This window comes from Diorhabda carinulata, chromosome 11 (assembly GCF_026250575.1).
Source record: "Diorhabda carinulata isolate Delta chromosome 11, icDioCari1.1, whole genome shotgun sequence".
NCBI lineage: Eukaryota > Metazoa > Arthropoda > Insecta > Coleoptera > Chrysomelidae > Diorhabda > Diorhabda carinulata.
The window spans coordinates 9,470,943-9,493,749 of record NC_079470.1 but is presented as its reverse complement, the minus strand read 5'-3'; the positions used below and the strand labels follow the sequence as shown (position 1 = coordinate 9,493,749).

At 32.1% G+C, this 22,807-nt stretch overlaps 1 protein-coding gene across 1 annotated transcript in view; it reads right to left on the bottom strand.

Moving 5' to 3' along the window:
• Nucleotides 1–22,807, bottom strand: part of LOC130899759 (protein unc-13 homolog A-like) — a 31,334-nt gene that overhangs the window by 2,279 nt on the left and 6,248 nt on the right. The window contains exons 2-6 of the mRNA XM_057809941.1: nucleotides 4,695–4,724; nucleotides 2,597–2,699; nucleotides 2,417–2,534; nucleotides 1,622–1,745; nucleotides 996–1,118 (exon numbers count right to left, since the gene is read on the bottom strand). Coding sequence (XP_057665924.1) covers nucleotides 996–1,118; nucleotides 1,622–1,745; nucleotides 2,417–2,534; nucleotides 2,597–2,699; nucleotides 4,695–4,724 — 498 coding nt within the window. The remainder of the gene's footprint in view (nucleotides 1–995; nucleotides 1,119–1,621; nucleotides 1,746–2,416; nucleotides 2,535–2,596; nucleotides 2,700–4,694; nucleotides 4,725–22,807) is intronic.

Genomic DNA, 22,807 nt, shown 5'->3' with positions numbered 1-22,807 from the left:
GAAGTAATCCACAAGAGGACACCCCCCGACACGGTAACTCTGCATTTCATAAGCAAATGTAGAGTTATACTTCGGGGACAGCTATAGAGAAGGCGAAGGACCACTCGGATTAGATCTTTTCCTACCGGTTGGAGGTTGGAAGAGGTTTACCCGAGGCAGCGAAACACACACACATTAAGACGCCCAGACCAAGAAGCCAAGAGTGTATAGCCAACAGGCTAATCTCTTAACAAAAAGATAAGACATCCTAGAATCTCCCATAGACCTCAGGGGAGAGGAAGGAGTCTACGCGCGAAACTACGACGCGAAAGAGGATGAGGACCTGTCGAAATGGAACATGGAACATTTTGAGACCAACATCATTAAAATCCATCCATTTTTCGATTTTCTAGAGCCAAAAAACCAGGTGACCGTGGAAGTGTATAATTACCGAAATTTGAATCGTCATCGTTAGAACTGAAGTCTGGAAAAACATAAGAATGATTACATATCTCAATGAGACAATAAGAAACCGATTATTCTAATTTCTCATAATTTGAAATACTTCATAAACAGAATACAAAATAATTCATTTGTATTTTTTAGTTTTGTTCATTCAATAAAAAAATGTAAGATTCTGAAGTATCACAACAATCGTAATCAATTTTGTGAATAACCTACATCGAATTACATTCACTAATATCAACATTTTTTTATTGTTTTGCGTCAATCATGTATTGAAATTCATTGCATTATTGATTTTGATATGAATGATACTTGTAGTTAGAAAAACTTGTTTCGAGAATGATTTTTGACGAAGTGGTTTACTCGATGAATTTTTGTGGAAAATTGAGACCCAAGCCCATTTATTAATATAAAGCTTCATGAGTTTATATGAATTCAATTATGTATTTTAAAATGCTTATTAGCTGTGGAAGCATTAAAATGCAAATATCAAGCGATAATAGTGATTTTGAAAAAGATCAATTGTTAAAATTAATATCAAAGCTACTCACAGTGTCCAAGATATATCATTTGCCTGCGGAAATTATCCAGCCTGCCTTCTTGCTCCATGCTCATGCTATTGTTGAGCATTTCAAGTTTTCGTTGAAGATCCATAGCTTCTATATTCTCGGCATCTTTGAAAATAAAGGAATATTATATGAAGAAACAAATACTGAAAAGTTGTAAATATTGTTTAAATGTCTCAAATACTAGTAGGGTCTACAGTTTGAAAAATCTTTTTAAAAGAATACAACAGGTTATGCTCGTATTTTTTGGACGTTAAGAATACCCAAATAAAATTTTATCAGTAGCTAATCAACCATATTGTTTCTTATATAGCATTACAGGCTGTCTTGTTTGTGCATAAACTAAAAAGTATTTTGACTTGGAGGATTTTCAATTTAATAAAGTTCTCTAGTTGTTCGGATATATTTTGAGACGTTTCTGTACGAAGCTGCAATGTTTGTCTTAATAAAAACCAAAAAACATTTGAATAGTATAAAGAATACTCAATTTGATGTTAATGCAGGCATGTGATTCTCGAAATTATATTTTACAATTGGTCAACTACTCTCTCGACACCTTCACTAATATAAGAATAAATAATTATCTTAATGAGAGTTGTGAAATTAATTACCGAAAGGAAGTTCGAATCGGCAATCTAGAAGAAGAGAGTGACCTGTTGGCATTTTAGTACCAATGACTTCACCATCTCTCATAACCAGTTCGGCTTCCAATGATCTCCATTGACCATTTCCTTCCTGTATCAAGAAATAAATGAGCGTTCAAAAGATTAAATTGATAGATTTTGAAAATTAGATTGATATGTGAGCGATTATATATTCATTTGTCAAAATTTCACATTCAAAAATAGACATTGGAATATCATTTATTATGTTATGGGAACAATAAATACAATAACAAGAAGATTGTTAGATTGGTGTTTAATCAATATTGTATATAAATTGACTAGACACTAGACATAATCTTGTCATAAGATGAATTTTTTTTTTGGCAGAATTATTTAAAAAATAAATTTGAAAAATCACTAATAATATCTGCACTCAATCCAGTTGCTTCAATGATTGATTATTTGTTACTCTTTGCACTTTTAGTCGCTGTATCAACATTTTTGCTTCAAAATTATCTTACTTTCTAAGACTCTATCAATTTTCTAAACATTTCTCTAATACTTCTATACGTTACTCTAAATTTGATAAGATTGAATGAATACGAATTGATAATTAAACTCATGTTAATCTCCCAATCCAAGAAAAGTACATTCAAAAAATGATCATTTTGGTTCAACTTGCAACGTTTGGTTGAATGGGAACTGCTAGAAGATAATTTACACCTGCAAGGGTTTGACATTAAGTAAGAAAGTGGGAGAAAATGTCAGAAGCAAAAATATAGATTCAATAAGCCATATTACCTCATTAGAATATTGTATTGTTTGCAATGGTATCCAATGGTATCCTATCGCTCTATCCCAGATCATTCCTTTACTCCAGACTTCTATAAGTAGACCAGTATCCAAATTATTGGTCTCGCTGTAAAAAAATACGAATCACATCAACATACACTAAATAAGTGAATACGTTTAAGCACTCACAATAAAAAATCTTGCTCCCAGCATGGTGTTGCTCCTTTCACCGTTACCGTTGTAGATTTAACGTTTTGTAATTTTAGTGTTACGTAGGTATTGAATTGTTGTGCTGTAAAATAAAACTAATTTTGTGAATTGATTGGAGACATTATATAATTGATCAATACAAAATATCATTTTCATTACAAGTTGAAAATTACGCACGCTTTTCGTTCTACAACTATGTTAGACTGACATAGAAGACGGCTGCATACGGATGAGTTGAATGGACAATTCTGTCCATTCAAGCAGAAAAATGTCAGCTTCGCTATCATATTGCACCAGAGATCGTATGAGGTACAGAGATTTGTCAGCCAATGAGCTGAAATATAAGTCTTGGTCTACTCTCAAGGAAACTAGAGTGTTATGGAGATCTTTCTAGCTGAAGAGAAGTAATTTTCCAGTCAAGCTACCCCACAGTCTCTCCCCACACACCAGACGCTGTCCCTTGCAAAGTCATAGCTGTACAATGATAAAAAAAGTGTTTACTTTTTATTTTAAACTATAGAAATTGAAGCATTTCATGGAACTCCAAGCCATCGTCAGCATTATAATAAAATTTTGAATTACGAAGTTTGGAATGAGATAGCAACCAGCATTAGACTGTTTGCATAGATAATTGCAGGATGAAACTGACGAGTTCATAGGCTTCTTCACATTGATTAGTAAGTAAGCACAAAATAAATAGAAGAAGCAGAAACGTAAGTCATTTACAAAGCTTATAATTATTTGGAAATCTCATTGAAATAACCCTCACCAATACAAGCAATGGACTAATACACTAATTATATAATATATAATATATTTTGGAAAGTTAATCAATTAGGAGTAACTGTAAAATCTATAAATATAAAAGAAAAAGGGATGATTGAGAGAATTCTTAAAAGAAACATACTGAGAATACAAAACATTTCAAATGCAGTCAAAATTAAAGCATATGAAAGAATTGTAAGACCAGCATCAGAAACATGGACAATGTCAGAGACAGATTAGAATAAACTGGAAATGTGGGTAAGAAAAATCTTCCGAAATTATATGACAATATAAAAATGATACAAACATAGAACTAATGATGATATACATTGTCACAGTGACTTTTTCGGGAAGAAACGAATATTTACTAGAGCGTTCACATTCTTCGTTTTGTTCTTTGTTCGACAAATTTTAAAATGACTCCATATTATGTTACAAGTAAATGGTTAAGTCTATTAACACCTTTAGAAACAATCCTCTCTTTAGTTAGAGCACCCGCTGATTTGGCTCAAATATGGACGTTCGAGAAATGGTGCAAAATTAGTTTCTAAATCAATCTAAAATCTTGTATTAGGCAAGCATTTGAGAGTTCTACCTAGTGCATCACTAAAAATTGAGACTATATATAAAATAATGTAGTTGTTGTACATATAAAGTTGTAGAATGAAAAGAATGAGTAATTTTTATGTTTCCTCGTATAATAAATAACACATCTCTTTATAGAACCATAATTGAATTTAATTTACTAATAAAATCGTGTAGAGTTCAAATCGTCAATTTTTTAGGTGCAGAGTGAATATAGCAGAGGACATTCGATTTGTGGATCCCTAAGGCGTGATTATTTTCTAATCAATATTCATTTAGTAGCTATTTTGAAAAACCTAGAAGTGTAGATACTTACTCTACTGTCCACTATTGGCTTCTGATTAACAAATCTGTTCCCGAGTGGTGCTAGAAGAACAATAACAAGGTCTACACACAAGTTAAATAACCTCAGCAAACTATACCAATGGGGCGAATATTTAGGGATGCTGTTTTATTCAGAATATTTGTTATTATGTTAGAAGAAAATACAATATATGCAGAATTGCCAAGGGTATTTCATGTTTGCTCTAACCGATAAAACGAAAATGGGGAGAAACAACTTGTGTGAGATTATATTCGTTCGTTATATTCAGTTTTATATTGATTAGTTTGAATGCGTTTGTTGTGAAAAATGGATATTTAAATCGAAAAACGTTAAATTTAGGAGTTTGTATAATTGATCGCTAGTGATCAGTCATTAATTGAAAGGACTGAAAAATATATTTACCTTGAATTCCAACGAAACGAGCTTTCTTTACTGAAACAAAAAAAAACGTTTGAGAATGTGGATATTTATTAATTATTGTTGTTATTAAAAATTTGTTTTCGAATCAATGTTTTTGATTCTTATCGTATCGTATCGTATTGTTTCAACGAGAGTATATCTATTAGTACCCTTGGTAGAAACAAACTTTTATATCAAATCTGTTCATTTCAAATAATGGACATTGTTTATATTTATATTTGATTTATCGATTTTTCATTTTTACCTGTGATATTACCGCTATTATTGTCTACATTTTTATTGCTAGGGAAATGAGTATCAAAATCAAAAATAGAACAAGATTTTTAAATTTCTCATGCGAGTATTCGAACAAGCTAAAATAACAACGCAAAACCTCTATGACGAGGAATATTTTCCTCGACCTAAATATTCGATGATAAAGAAGATAAAAACGGAAAAAGTTGTTTCCAAATTTATTAACGAAGCGCCAAATGTTTCTATTCTTATCATTAAACATTTTAATGAACAATGCTGTATTATTATTTGGTGTATTTGTTGATTTATCGGACTCCCTTGGACCTTTTAAAAGTACCATACATCACCATTTAAAATCAATAGGTAAAATCTATGAAAGTTGTCGAATGGCTCCTCATGAATTAACCGAACACCTTACGCTGCCGAAAGATGATCGTTCTATAAGACTCATCGTTACTTGCAATGAAAAATGAATTTTTGATAACAACCCGAACATGGAAAATCAGTAGTTAGATATGGCGAGATATATAGGGAACAGGTGATGAGAATGTATAAGGTTTTACGGAGAAATATCTAGATTTAGTTAACCAAAAACGGATTCTCTTACAAAACTGCGAAAATTACGGGAAAAAATATCGAACAACTTGGAGGTACCGAACGCTTACCACATACAGCATTTAGTCCGGATCTTACACCATCAGATACATTACTATTTATTCAGATACGTGGCTAGATTATTGTGAGGGAAGAAATTTGATTCCCAAGGACATATTGAGAATGCAGTGGGACAATTTTTTGTTTCTAAGCTCCAATAATCGTTACACCAATGTTTCAAAGGTTTTACTTTTGTTTGATTATTAAATAAATGAAGTTAACATTTGAAAAAAACATTACTCATAAGATACCCTCAATATAACTCCAACTTGACAATAATAAAGAAACAAACAATTATGTGAATATATATAATTCAACATGTATGAATCTAATGACACGACACTTTGTAGTTGTCTTTCGACCTATTATAATTAAATTCAATAAAGATTTAGTTTAACAAAAAAAGATTTCAAACCAAAACCAACTGATAATACTAGAGAAAAGCTTACTTTATCAAAATCCCAATGGAAAATTTAATAAAATATAATTCATGATTGAACCAGAATAACCCGCTAACTTTTATGTTTAGGAAGAAGTCCGAAAACGGTAATGGTTTCAGTTTTGTATATATAGTCCGTGAGAAATCAAATTCAAAGGTACATGCTGCTTATATTATATATGTTTTCAGGAATTCTTTTAATACAATATCATATCCTAATGCTTTTTTGACAGACAATCATTCTTTATTTTGTTACCATTTTTCCTATTCTGCTCAAGTTACTTTAAAAGCATTTTTTGAATGAGTACGTTTCTAAAAATTATTACTCATGTTCTACGTTGTTCCACGATTCGAAAGAGTAACAGGCACAAGTTTTATATTCATACTATACATGCATGAAATTAACATTTTTCAAGGAATGAAAAGCTAAAAGTTGCGATCAATAAAAGCTTTTAAGGTTTATTTTTGTTATTTCCAAAGATATTTAAATATAATCCATTTATAAAATCCCTTCCGAGGTCGAGATTTTCTATGAATATTCGAAAGTAGTATTTGGCACATTTTGTATAGATTAGATTATATTTTGAATACATAAAGGTGTCGTAATGTAATAAGCTTTCGTAATATTGTAACCAAAGTTATTTTATAGGCTTTATTGATTTTGTTTGTCAATAATTAGTTACATCAATAACGAATTTCCGTAAAAAAATAAACCCTATTTACAGGAATGCTTTGTTAACAGGCTCAAATGATGAATAACGTCAAAACTTAAAATTTATTATCAATTAAAGTTTGATATGCTTCATATTCTGAGATGCTACGAAACTAGAGGAGATACAGCTGGCAACACTACATTTTCAAAAATCCCTATTCTGAAGTACTAAGATCTGACTACATTCGAATTAATTTGCAATCGAATTGAGTCCCTCACGCTGGTATAGCAAATTTGAAAGAGAACGGAATCGCTTGGTGATTAGGCACTTGGAAGCATTAAGAAAGATAATTACATCTAGATCCATGAAACAATAATGAAACGATTGAAACAACTCTTGGTGTTGGGTGCGAAACAGTAACAATCGGTAAACAGAAGCTGACCGTTTAAAATATTAGATAACGGTGGACATAACCTTTCGTAAATAGTGAAAATTCAATGAGCACACATACTATTTTATGCTATTCCTAGCCACCAGGTGTAGATTCACAAAAATTAACTAGCACCAAGCAAATGCCTTTCAAGAAAGTTATATCGCAGTCGTTTCCTAGTATATAATTAGTGAAAGCTATTAAGCTTGAAGCTCAACCTACCAAACTGGTACACCACCAAATGTTTACCTGCCGTTCTGGAATCAATCACTATTCGAGATCTGATGTCGCATCACAATAATGTATAATCACACCTGCACTGCACACAGTTGAATTTAATTATAGAAATAATGTAGTAGTCATTGTACATCAACCCTAGTCGCCTGATTTGGCCATGTGTTATTTCCGGGTATTCTATAACCTAAGAAACATTTACGTGGTCGACAATGGAAGATAAGATAAAGGAACTTATTCGTCAATTATTTAAGAGCAATCCAAAAGATGACTACAAAGTTTGAGGTGAACAATCATACCAACTTGAAAAATCGCCACAGAAACTTATTCAATATGTAAAGAAATCTACAGAAATTAATATTAATCCCAAACACAAGTTTTTGAATGGTTTAAATAAGGACGTGAAACGGTAAAAATCCGGGAGAGCAGTTACGTCAAAAGTGACGAAAAAAATAATAAATTCGTTGTCTAAGTATGGTCTTACGTTAGTGTGATAAAATGCAAGTTCCCATCATGCCTTATCTACGTCAAGTGTTCTTTCCAAAATATGGTACCACCATGTTGCATTTACTATACTTGCCCTATGTGACCGTTTCTGTTTTCCAGCTTCAATTCGGCACTAAAACAGCCAAGATTTGAAAATATGGAGGAGTTAAAGGAAAAAACGGGGAGTTCCTCAACTCACGTCCAGCGCTTCTTCCCACAACAAAAACGTCATATAAATAATACAATTAGTATTATGATTCCATTGATTTATGATTGAGATTCTGTAAATATGAGCCAATTGAAATTTATCTGTTGAGACATATTTAAACCTGTAAAAGGAATGAACTATGAATTTTGTTTTATATTTGCACCCAGTATCGTTTTATCCTGCTTAAACAGTCGCTGGTATTTTCCTAATTCCTTTTATCAGACTTTATTTTAGGATTATCCGCACAATTCATAAACAACCACATGCTCACCATATCATTTAATTCTTCATACAATATTCATAACGAGTTTAGTCCAACTCTGTGTTATATTTACATACACAGATTTTATCACTTTATCTACGCCATAAAGGCAAACCTATAACCCAACAACAAGTGAAAATTATGTCCAACTTCCAAGCAATATCCCTCACAACGAAAATTGAATTCATAAAATGTCACTTAGTGGATTATAACCTTGCAAATTATCACCATCTGTCACTACCAAGCTGTAAAATCGTATAATACGAAACAACACCGTTTATCGATTGGTGGTAGTTCATTTTGATTTATAACAAAAGTTTACGGGATTGTTTCACTTCCGTATTCAAGTATGTACTTACATAACGTCGCGTATTTTGGGACAACCGATACAATATCTTTTTATCTAATAATCAATCTTTGTTATCCGGTGCAACGTTTCATTTTCAAATGTGTATCATACTAATATCGAAGAATCGCTATATAGTTTATACCCAAACTAATAGTTTAATTAAGAACTATTAGGTTTGTGTCACGTTAAGACATATTTCAAAATTTTTACTGATTATTTACAAGGTACCAGACGTGAATTGAGCCCTTTTTTGCACCCCATTCATCTATTAGAACTTGGTTAGTCTTTTAACTTCTTCTTCATCGTACGTTAGGAGTTAGTCCCGTGTTTGCATCAATGGTTGCCTAGCTGCAGCTGGGATGATAAACACCAGCTTTCATATCATCTTGCAGGTGGTCGTCCTGGTGGTTGGGATGTATACGGTTTGTCTTTCTTTGCAATCTTTGACAACCTGTCAACTGACATTCTGTCCAAGTGGTCTCTTCATTCTCTTCGCCTATTTCTCGCCCATCCCACTGCATCTTGGATGTCATATATCTCCTTTATTTCATCACTTCTCTTGTGGTCAAATAATGTGTCCCGCTATTCATCTCATTGTTTCAGTAGTTCTTAAAAGCCGCTTAGGTAGGTTCTCTGCTCTGGTCTCTATCGCGTATGTCATTACTGGTCTCACAGGTGTATTCTGACTTTGCTCCTGGTAGTCTAGTTTCACTTCATTCTTTAGATTTCTATTACTTGTCATGTTTGCTCCTATTCTGATCGTATATTGCGAGTTCTCAGTTCTCAGTTCTCTGGATGCTGTGAAATTTTTGGTTTTCTCCAGGAATATTTGCATGTTAGAAGCATTCGCTATTTGTTCAAACCTATACAGTGAACTTTGTAAGTTATTTTCGACTTCTGAGTTGATCATTGCATCATCATTATAACAAACTATTTTTATTTCTTTCTTTCCCATCCGGTATCCTCTTCCAGCTTGCTTTACGTCGTTTATAATCTTATACATTATGATGCTGAACAAGATCGTGCTGAGGCTGTTTCCTTGTCTGATACCCACTGTCACACGTATTCTACTGCTCAGTTTATTGTAAATTCTGATATATATGTAATTATCGGTGTTAATTTCGATTACTTTTATTATGTTGGGGTGAATCTTCTCTTCACTAGAGTTGTTACATCCTTCAATCGTACCCTATCAAATGTTTGGGTAAGATCGATGAAGCACATACAGGCTGCCTTTTTGAATTCTGTAGCCTTTTACGTTATTATTTCTGAATTCCTTCTGTTTCTCAGAGATACCAGATGCCATCACTTCTTCCGCTAAAAATTTAGTGAAAAGTTTTTGTACTGCACACATCAAGCTAACACCTCGATCATTTTGTGGATATTTCGTTTGACCTTTTTTGGAAATTGGAATATAAATACTTTGTTTCCATTATGATGTCTTGTATTTTATTGAAAATAGTTCTTAGTTCTTCGTGTATCGTTGTACCTCCATACTTGATCATCTTGTTTGATATTTGGTCAATACCTTGAGCATTTCTGTTTTTCAGTTTAGTCACCATTTTTTGTATTCTCTCCAAAGATATGGTACATCTCTCAATTTGTTCCTCATCTTGATGTAAATTCTGTGATGATGTACTTGTTGTTGAGTCGTAGAATTCTCTAAAATACCTCTCCAATTTTTCCATAGTAATTTTTGTGTTCTGTATTCACTCATTTATTGGCTTTTTTCTATTACTGAGTAGGTCCCACATTTTCTTTGTCCCCCGTATAGATCTTTTTAGATTTTCCGAATATTTTCTTTGACCCCTACAGGTTTATACTTTTTTTTTATCTGACACAAATAATCTTGTCGTCATCGAACTATCCTTGACGATTCGGTTATTGCCATCTGTTTATACAGTTTTTTGTGTTTAAAACCACATACTGCCAAAACTTCATACAATGTTTCTAAGCTGGTATAATTTTATTCTGGATAATTTGCTACCTTTTGATGTATTAATAATAATGTCACAACTCTGTTCTCCTTATATAAACTATAAATTGTCCTACATATAAAATGTTATAGCTTTGTCAACTGATTTCAGTTTTTCTTTACATGTTTTTCGGTTCTGTGAATAATCCGCAGCAACCCCTTTCGTGACTACTCGAAAAATGGCAAATTTATTTACTTTAGTTAATTCAGCAATTCTTATTATTCTTATTAATAACTTGCTGTGCTTGTATATCTACATCTTTATTATTAAATTCATAACTGACTTTATTTTCACTATGCAATTTCATTGTCTTCATTCAACCATGGTCTAAAGAACGCCATATTTCTATTTATTTAAAGAAATTTATTATTTAAATAAATCTGACCAAGCAATTGGAATAGAAAAAGCATTTTTAATAACTAATTGTGTTGTTGAAGTAAGTTTGTATAATTTTATTTAAAATATTGATTTCACCCACACAGTTCACGATAATAAAGTTATCTATGCCCACGTTGTTCTAATAAATTCAACCGTCACTCTTTGTGTTATTATATTATGTCTATGCTTCTCACATCTCACGCCAACGCAGTCAACAAAACGACAAATTCATTGCCACAAAAAACATATTTTCTATTTCTGTTTTGACATTTGTGCAGACTTTGTATTCAGCGGAGTGCGTATTTGTAAAACGGAAAAAATATGTAAATATGTCGAGGGATATTACCCATTATCTTGTGCGTTTTATCGAGCAGGGTCAGTAGTTAATCAAACAAATTACCACGAAGTATAGATATAAGGAGTCCGAACAGCAGCACTTTCGACAAGCCGTCACTGGTTATTTCTCAAGAACACTACTTGTGTTTTCCTCTAATATTTTTTAACTAACTTTGCACATCTGTCTTTCATTCTCATACCAAGTTTTACGATCTAAAGAATTCAATTTTATTTTTGTATTTCACAGTTAATTTAGCTTCATTTATAAGATCGATTCCGTAATACGGAAAAATAGAAAGTCCGTCTAATAATTAAAGAGGACAACTTTATAAAATGTTTTTATGATCGATATCCTGAGGGATATGAATAAAATGTATTTTCTGGTTACTTCTGATTATCTAATAAAGATCCATCACATCCCTAGATAGCTCATAATGAACGATGAATATTGGTCCCTGTACAATTCCCTACTGAGTTCTGAAGTATGAGATATTCTACAGTCGGCAATTTACTGTTGTTTCAGTTTTTATTAGACACGGCTTGAAAAGGAGAATGGGGTTTACTTCGAAATGAAAAGAAACAGTCACGAACTCAGTGAAGTTAGTTTATTTAAACAACTTGCTGCTACTCTAGAGTACTAATTGTATTTCAAATTCTTACTGTGATTGGAATAAATGAACAATTTTGAACGAGAATTAGTTACGTTTAAGCAGGAGTGAAATAAAAATGGTTTCATACATATTCACGGAGACGAATTGTCACTAATAATGATAGAATTCTGATTAGTAAGTCATTGAATGAATCAATATCAAAAACAATATTTTGAAAACTCAAAACATCGACTTTTTTTTAATCTATTTCACAGAGTGGCGTACACGTACGAGAAAGCGACTGTATTATTCACAAATGCTTTCTTTGTTCCAGCAAAGGTACAACTTTCCAACAATAAAAGCTTGTATGAAACTAGAAGAACGATACGCGAGTGAATAGTTAAATTGTGAGATCGACGCTTGATATAAGGATGCTTAGAATGTATACAACTACAAAAATTAAATAGATAAAATATTACAAACCCACAGTACGTTTATCCTAGCTACAATTTGGATATATTCTCTGATCTTGTGAAATATTTACAAATTTCTTAAACAAGAATATACGATTTAATTAATTTTTGTTGTTTAAGTATGATTTAGTTAATTAGTTAGCAGCTGTGTTGAAGTACTGACCATAGTCTTTAAAAGCGAATATTTTTCGTAACATAATTTTTATGTATGAGACACCCCCACAGTATTTAAAGTAGTAGTATTTTATTTTGTTGATTCCCATCTTAAATAAAATTAAAGGATGAAAAGACTGGAGTTTGAGATGTTGTGTGATGAGAGCGTACTATTAAAAACAATAGATCTAAATTAAACTTATTCACCGTAACAATTTTTGAAATTCGGGTCGAGTTATGCTAAGACAAATATTTTGTATTGAAAGTGGGTAACCGACGTTAAACGACTCAATTTTTGATTTTATAAACATACCAACGTTGTCTTCTTCTACCCAACGTTGGTATGTCGTTCTATATCTGGACAGAAATCAAACTGAGGCGAGTAATTTATAATTCTTCCAATAACAATTGTCGAAGACAGTTATGCGAGGAATAATAATTATTTCATAAATACCCACCGCACTCATACCAAATTACTCCCCGTATAAAATTCGGTAAACATCTAACAAACCGTCAGTCCACGAGGACTCATCATCTCCACTATTTACCAATGAAAACATAAATGCATTTCTATTGGCCAAGCTGTCGGAAAGCGTATATACACAATTTCTTTAGAATATTCCTGCTAGTCAGTCTAATGTTTTCGCAATATTCCAACGAAATTTCCATCTCAAAGAGAATTTTATTGGGTATTATTTAATTGGGATTTATACATACCAAATACCAAAAAGTTATGTGTATGATATCATAATGTCTAATCTGAAAATTTTATAATGGATTTATTATATATATATATATATATATATATATATATATATATATATATATATATATATATATATATAGGAAGTGTTTTCGGGCTTCAAAAATCATTTTGATCAGAAATTGATAAGAACACATACACCAAACAATCCTTGTGAACAATGATTAAATGAAAAGATTCTGATGGCTTTTCCTAAGATATACCACAAGTTGTTTTATCTTTTCATTTTCATGACATAATCGAGACAAACCAAAGTAGTCAAAATTATTGTTGACTCTCGGATTACAGTTGTAAACCCATTGTTTGAAATTAGAGTTGACAATGTAATAAAATAAAGTATAACTGATAACTTGAAGACATCGCCACATTAATCAACATAGTTTTTGTCCGTAATTTAGATAAATAAAACTGTTTATGCTGGGTACGGAATGTAGGAACAAAGTCACAAGATTATTTAATAAAAATTAAAAAAAAAATCTCACAGTTTGATAAATATTTGTGAAATAATTATATCATATGTTGTTTTTGCTATACCATTATGAAAAAAGTAGGCTTGAGTTAATGTAGAGATAAGGTTCTGCTGTTTTCTCGTGAAATCAGATGTGTTGAGAAACATCCCTTATCACATGCATAATGTAATGCATACACACTCAAATGAAAATTCAATATCTATATTCTTCTTATTCATTACGTTCCACTAATAGCCTCCATCTTCGCCCATCATGGAAAAAGTCTATTAGACCTGAAATATAGTGGGGGTCATCAATTATATGTCACCATTCTTGCACTCCTTTCTTATTCAAATCCATAGTGACTACCTCTAACTAACCATGATACATCTTAGTTTGTTTTCCTTCCAATATTCCTCCTATATTCTTAGTCTTCTATGTGAAATTCGTAACCGTAAAGTGCTATTCGTCTAACTTTCTGTTTATATGCTTCCGATTTCTATAAATTTCTAAAAGTTTCTACTACTTTGTTTCCTCTAAAAATCCTTTAATCTATTTCGTAATTATCATTCTTAACTGTGACTCCTTGGTAGTCAAAGCTGTTGTCTTTCTTGAGTATTAATATCTGGAGAATGTATTTTGTTTCATATTCATTTTATTCTGATTTCTTTATACACCTTATACTTTGGGTATTTCCTAATTTTTGAGCTTCCTTTTCGATCTAGTAGGATCATTCCACCCCATATGCAATTAACTGATTGAAATATATCATTTAGTACAATGTTCAGATAAAATTGTAGATACGGGATCTCCCTGTTTCAGCTGTTGTTTTGTAACAAAATATCTCGGTTGAGCATTTTATCAACGAAATTCAATTTTGATTCAATTTTTACTGTCTTCATTGATTGAATACCAGTCCTACGCTTCGACTCTATGAGAATTATAAACCAAAAATTGACTTGGCAAATAAAGTTTTCGCAAAACATAGTTTCACACTGAGATCAATATTATGTAAAATGTAAACCTCGTTTCTTAGTAATTCTTCTTTAATCGTGTTAAGAGAAACCTCTCAAAAATACGACGCAACGGCAACTTACTTAAGATGAATGTTATGTGACAAAGTATACCTACTTTGAAGGAGAAATTACATAATCGATCAATATGTTTTTGAAAGGGAGCGTGACGAGACCGATGATGAATTGCTACAAGTCTGTCTATTTCCATAATATCGATACTATTTCACTAACAGAAGATATCGGATATATAAATGATGATGTTGAAATTTCTCATACGGGATAAATATACATATTAGATTGTATGATAAATTTCACAATTTAACAACTAAATTACGAGAATTTATTGAAAAATTCTTAGCCTACTTTAGAACCAAACAAAATTTGAATGTCTAGTGATAAAATATTTTGACATATTTTGACTCCTCTTTGGATGCATTTATTACAGCGAACCTGCAACGTCTCTAGATCTTTCAAAAAGAATGTTTCTTCTTGCTCCGCAAACCAGACCTCCACAGCTTCTATTACCTCCTCGTTGGAAGAAAATTTACGTTTCTAAATCTTCTTGATTTTTAGGTCTCTTTCGTTTAAAAATTAGTTTTTTTTAATAATTTTTGAAAAATAGATAGACGTTTCGACTTTTCTTCAAGTCTTTATGAAAATATGATATTGACACCGACAATTTTCGTATTTTTATTGATCAATAGATCACGTTCATGATGAATATCAAAATAAGAATAAAATCAAACTAGAACTTTGCTCAATTTTGTAAATTGTAATAAAACTACAAATAATTTAACTGACTACTGCTATATATTTAAGATGTAAGGACTAGGGAAAAATTAATTTTTCTAATTATGACCGAGGTATGTCTAATCCAAAATATTACTGCTTTATATATTTCTCTCTCGATTTGTTTTGATGTCTCAATAGCGTCGAATAATCTTCTAGGAGTTCCAGTCCTCTCGTTTATGTTTTATTTCAATCTTCCATCTTGTGTTAATGTCATGACCTGCTCTATTTTTGTGCCCGGCTTTTTCGGTATTAGTCTTGTGGTTGCTTATTTTCATACTCTAATTTTATTTTCTAATGAAATGGTTTGTACATTGGGGTAATTGAAAAGTTTTTAGTGGGATACAATATCAAATATTATCAATTCAAAGCGACAGTTACCTTGACCACGGAAGAGTATGATTTAGGAAACCATTTTATTGAAAAATCCGTTCATTATCTGTTGATTCCATAAATGGCTTTGTATGTGTGTGCAAATAAATAACAATATCAATGCTCGAACAAAAGTTTTTTATCAATTTTTAAACCAGAGGTACGATTCATTTTAAGTCATAACACTGTAGAAAATTATTTGAAATAATTTCTATTCAATCAATTCATTTTTGTGTTGATTTAGCCCAAAGTAAAACGTAATTTATAGAAATCTCCAGCAACAGTTCCGCAGGTTCAAATTTTTCTACTACAGAGGACAACCGAATCACAAGAACTGAGTTGCAGAGGATCTTCTTGAGGAATCTAAGAGGCATACAGAAACTTTTTCAAGTGGAGTTGAATCAGGCACTTATAGTGAGTTAAGTTCCTAGTGTTAATTTATCATTCAAAGCTTAATAAGGAATTAGTTGAGGAAAACTGGGAATGGAAGAGAATAATCAATATAAATAGTAGGAACGAAAACTAAATTTAGTAACTCGTGAATATTTTTCATATATTTTCTCAAAAAATAGATGAAGCAAGAATATTTTTTAAAGCGATTTGACGTTGAGGTTCTCAAATTTAACGAATTTTCTACATTTAATCCAAACAAAACACGTTCTCTACATATATTTTTAAAATTTCCCATGAAACATTTTAAAAAATATGGTATTGTAACAGCTTCATCTTCCAATTTTTATAAAATGTATCAATAAATAGATAAGTAAATATGAAAAGTTCATGTATCTAATTTGAGCAATGATACCTTTTTTAAACTTTATATTTCCCTTGAGAGACGTTACTAGAATGCGAATAAATATCAGGCAATTTTGGGATTTTGTTCATAAATTTTGACTAATATATGGATTTACCACTCTTGAGTAACAGAGTTTCAGCCTGGCAACCTTTATTAGAAAATAATGAGATGAAATATATAAGACTGCATCGAGTTATTGGAAAAAATAAACAGTTTTCTGCTTTAACGAACTAAAATTGAAAAGCAGAGGTAAACATTTTAATATAGTATCATGCTCGTATGAGCTCTAATTACTTCATAATTAGTAGCCTGCAGCATTGCGTATGTTTGATTAGAACAATATTCTGATTAAATCTGAATTTGCCACAACTAGAGAAGATAGGAGAGGAGGAAATCGATTTCAAGATCATACAAATCACAAAATTAATCATTTAATCATCGAAGACAAACTTATCTTTTTAAATACACCTATCTCAATTTTTTACAAAAAAATAGGGTATTTACTCATAATATTTCTGCAGTTTTCATTCCCATTCAATTCTATTTTTAATTCTGGACAACTAATTTACAAGCCCATTCTATTAAAACTAGTTTTCACTAGTCAAAACTAGAATTAACTACATTCATGCCAGAGCTTTATTACCTATTTAGATTTGAGTAGGATATTCAATATCAAAGTATGTCTCAAATAATAGATGAAAGACTGTTTCTTTCGAGCCCCGATACAGTTCCAAAGTAAACCTGGAAGAATCTATGAATAGCTCTCATTTTGTGGGATCCCGTTTAAATTGGGAGAATTCATAAACCAAAGAAAAATTCAGTCAACAAAAAATTAATTCTATCCAACGCCGTTTTCACTATCAGACATTGACATTATGTTGTAGAAGGTTTTACTGCTATTTTCTTTTTAGAAGCTTCACCTTCCCTATGATATTTATGTCACGAATATTTAACTGCGTTTGGTTAATGATCTATTTCCATCAAATCATAGATGAGTCGGTTCCTAATTTCTTCTTTGTTTCTAATTTTTACTTCAATTATGGTGGTGTCAAGTAGGTCTCGATATCAAACCAAATTTAGAATAGCGAAATTCAATCTTCAAAGTAGTTTTATTTTCACAGGCGAAAGAGTATATTCACATTCATATTTTTTCATGAAAAGCTAATGGTGATGTATTTATGTTTATAATAATCAATTAGACGCAATATTTTTCATATCTAACCTACTTTATAAAACTAAAATTCATTCAAACAGTCTTTTGATGTCGAAAATAATTTTTGCATACAAATATTGTGACGCTAAGTTACAAAGGCTGCTACTTGAGTTTTCAGATAGACAACTAAAATCAATTATTCATAATTGGACATGGCTTCATTGTCGAAGCATTTTTTCTGCTCCGATGAGGTACCTCCAAAACATATGATTTGAACTGATCAAACGCTTCTTCAGGTGCTTTGATCTGCGGAAGTAAAAAGAAATCATTGGGTACCGATAATGTACGCCGATTGACCCATTAATGCGATGTTTTGACTGTTCAAAAACGTTTTTGTCTGAACTGATATGTGTGCTCGCATTGTCGAGGTGGAAAATAATTCGTCTTCTTCGATTGGTTTTGACACTTCTGACAAATAAATTCTGTTGTACCATTAAGAATTGACCGTTCTACGTTGCTCTAACGGAACAGTGGCGACATGTCCAGTTATTCTGAACAAACTGGCGGCCATTTGCTTCGAAGTACTGCGCGAACAACTTTTGTTGGATTTGGATCGTCTTGAAAGATTCGCGCCTGTTAAGATTTATAGACATCTTGTAAAGTTCCGCGATTGAACGACACGAACTTTTTTTGAGCGATTGTCAAATTATTCGTTATCCAACGCGAACAAATCTTTTTGACAGCCAAATGAATATGCAATATGGATTTCATGCCAGTGGTATTAATGTCCAAGTATGCCTCAATCCCACGGTATGAAACACGACGATCTTGCAATAACCAATTTTAAAAGACCTTCACGAATTCATCCTGTAGCGAGGTGCGACCGCGATTGAATTCAGAAAACCAGCGAAACACCAATAGTTGAAGCTAGTTGATCGGTACACTGCTGTTGTTTTAATCCACTTCAAAAGTAATAGAAAATCAGCGCACCAAAAAGTTTTTACGATTTAATTCCATATTTTGAGTAAGATGAATGTCTCAAATAACTGTAAACAACTCAAATAGCACTCGTATAACAACAAACTTGATGGCAGTGTCAAATTTGACATATTCACATCAGTGTTGCGATATCTCAAAACTTAAGTAGCAACCTCCGTATTAAAACTATTTACTCACTAATGTGATGTATCAACAATTATTAAACCACTACTTGATTTCAAAATGTACTACTAACAGTAAGTTTTTCACTACGTAAACTACTATTGAGCTAAACAATCCAAATCTATTTAAATTTGGACTCTTACTAGTTGTTTTGTTCTCGAAGTCTTTAAAACTTGTTCTTGTTTATCAATATCTCGTGTTTTAAGCAGTTCTTTGCACATTCTTCTGAAATTTAGAAGTATATTTACCTAAAATATAATTATTGGTTCGGTCTAAATAATAATCTCTTCTTATTGTTAGCAGTGAAATAGTGTATCATGAAATTATGGTACATTCACGTAGACGGCGAAATTTCAGCACATAGGAATCTGCAATCACAATCAGTGATCCGATTTTTATTTCATTAAGGTAAACCAAAGAGTATTTGGATATTGTGTATGGTGACTCTTCCCTTGGACTGCCGCAAATTGATTCACCAAGTTCCAATTCGGTGATTGGTCAGATTTTGATGAATCACGTCCAGGTACCTCGAAAACAACTACAGTGAAGGGTATTGGCAGATCCCCAATTGAATGTACGAGAGATAGTTGTCATATTCGACTCCATTTGGCAAAGAAAAAAGTGTTAGGGCTACGAAATTCTGCACATTTGTAGTAGTAATTTTCGCACTATCATCCCATTATTAAACTTATCTCAATTTAATATATTTTATATGCGTGGCAGGAAAAACATCACTTAGAGTGTTCAGAGACGGAATAACCAAAGAAAAATCGTCCCTAAATAATGGCCAAATCTAGGACATACCTCAGGATGATGTATCGAGAAAAGTTTACCTCAATACTAAGCTGTAGAAGTAAGTGGAATGAAAACACCATAAAAGTAGTGAACAGAAATGCTATTAAATGGTATATGGATGGATCTAAAGCAGCAAACAGGATGAATGGATGGAATAGGAGTGTACGGGCGTAGAATTAAACACTCTAGAAGCCTGAGCAACACACCTAGCTTTTTTAAGAAGAAATTTATGCAATTGAAAAATATGTCCACTTCAATGTAGAGAGCAACTATCGCAAACAGGAGATCATCATCCTCTCCGATAGCCAAGTAGTCAATTAGAGCTTTAAGCTCCAATATCATAAAATCCAAACTCGTTTAGCAAGAAAAATAAAGTTACCCTATAATGGATCCCGGAACACACCGGAGGTAAAGGAAAATAAAATAGATGATTAGCTCGCTAAAGTAGGGATAGACAAGCCCTTCATTGGACCTGAACTCTTCTGCGGTATCAGCCACAATGGAAAAAATATTGGAAAAGAAGGTATATAGGGTTAAAATCAATTACTGTGACAACCTACAGGAGCTAAGATTAACAGAAAATTAAGATACTTATCCTAAAAAATTTGACAAAGAATTTTATGGAACAATTAATAACATTATGGAAACCATAAATTTCAGTGGAAACGATAAAAAAAATCCTTCACTATTATCAAAATAGCACAAATTATTCAAAGTATTATATTAAAAAACTTAACTGCTCCTATAGTCTCCAAACATATTGGAAATTCAACCAAGATTCATATAACTTTCCGACGACAGATGCCACAATTTGTGGTCCCATCGATATGCCAAACAAACTCTACGCAAAAATACAAGGGTGACGTGTATTTAGGACGTTGCATATCCATTCGTTTCGATTGGTTGGAATATTTACTATTTTTCCATTCGACTATCGCTAAGTTCAAGAACACATATTTTATTAACCATTTTTGGAGTAGTTGCAGTAAATAATGTTCACTTTCAACGTCATACGTGTTTATATGGCTACTTTTGAATAAGTGAATAAAATTCAGCTCTAATTAGAATGAAAAGTGATATTAATAAGGTCATTTTCTGATCTATTTTTTATGTAGTAGTAGATTCATGCAAACATTAACGATACTTGCATCGTTAATGTTTGCATGAATACTATTGCATATTATGATTAATTACTAAGTACAGAAACTTTTTGATAGATTTTCAGAAGTCTTGTCTTGCTAACCACAGACAAAATCGTTCAGATTCGAAGTAACCACTGCTGATTGAAATCGAAAAAGCGGACTATAAAATTTTGTCCAGGCACAGCTCAGTCTTTACATGTGTTGGTACTGTGGGAAGCATTTGCGTTTGCCGTTGAGGTCTTCTTAGGCTTAGAAAAACTGTAAGTGCATCGAAACTAAAAACTGGAGTCGGCCCATTAGATCACCTGGAAACTTTGAGATAATGAGAGATTCAATTTTGTGATCACCACGGGCGTTGCTCTCACAAAATGTGTCTACCCCAAGGGTAGACGCGATCTTCATATCATTCCCGGGAATGCTCTATGAAGAACTACACTTTCATACATACAAGATTGTGTAGAAACTGTCTGAACGTGACTAAAATTCTCAGAAGAGCACCTATGAAGTTATTCTGGATTTCGTTCCTGAGCGTTCCTGAGGATGCTTTGTTTTTTTTAGTAATGAAGCCTATTTCTATTTGTGTAGGTCTGTGAATGAACAAAACATGAGCTACTGGGTTGATACGAATCCTCCAAAATTGCATGAAAAACTTAGGAATTCAATTTTAGTCAAAGTGTTGTACGCAATTTTCTCAGCTGCAATTATTGGTTCCTAGTTTGAGAAAAATGTGAATTTGGACCGGTATGTTACAAGATTTTTTTTAAAGAACTAGATGAGTGGGACGTTTGTTCCAATGAAGACGGTGCAACGATACGTATAGCTGGAGCATCGATGGTTATTTTGGAACACTTCCCTGAACGCCTCATCCCAATAAAGAGCGATTTACAGTAATCTGCTATACAGATTTGTCCTCATGTGATTGTTTTGAAATCCCGTGTTCATGTGGACCGTCCAAGGATCCTACATGGTTTATATAACAACATCCAGAAAAAAATTGCAAGCATAACCTACATCAGTGATTCCCAAAGTGATCGAGGTGAACTCCCAGGTGCCCATGGGAGATTCGACAATAAGTAAATTTTGATCACTACAGCTGATATTCATATTTTTTATTAAAAATAGAGAATATTGTAAAACAATATCAGCAGCAGGTCTACTCAAAGCTGTAATTGGTCTACAAAACTTTCTGATTCATACAAAGCGTTCTATTAAGTTTTGAATTAGAAAGTTATGCTGTTGCGCTTTGTATAACATTTTTAGTTGGAAATAACAGAAAGAATGTCGACAACCAATGCTTTTCGAATAATCAAAATAATGCTCCTCTTAATAAGTTATTATGTTCTATAAATTTTGAACAAAGTATAATTTTTATTGCAAAGTATGATTGACACTAATGAACGAACAACAAATGTATACAATAATGAAGGTTATTTCCAACGACTCAATATTAAAATAACTATTTAAATTATATAAAGGTTAAAAAACAAAATCATTTATTCCCAATAGGTGAATTATCTGAAATGATCTGATAACAGATTTGAATGACCTTAACCTTACTACCTACACATCGTAGGATTCTTAAAAATTCCAAAAATATACATTACATGGGACAATTTTACGTTCCAATAAAATTAGTTTATTACACAATATGCCGCAACAATCCTTTTATGTTTAGTAGCACTAAAAGATTTTGATTTGTCTGAATATTAGGATACTTTCGAATCTCAAATCAAGGATTTTGAATTGGAGAATATTAATCTAGAACAATTTGTAATGTTTGATTACTGTGTAATGAAATTTATGT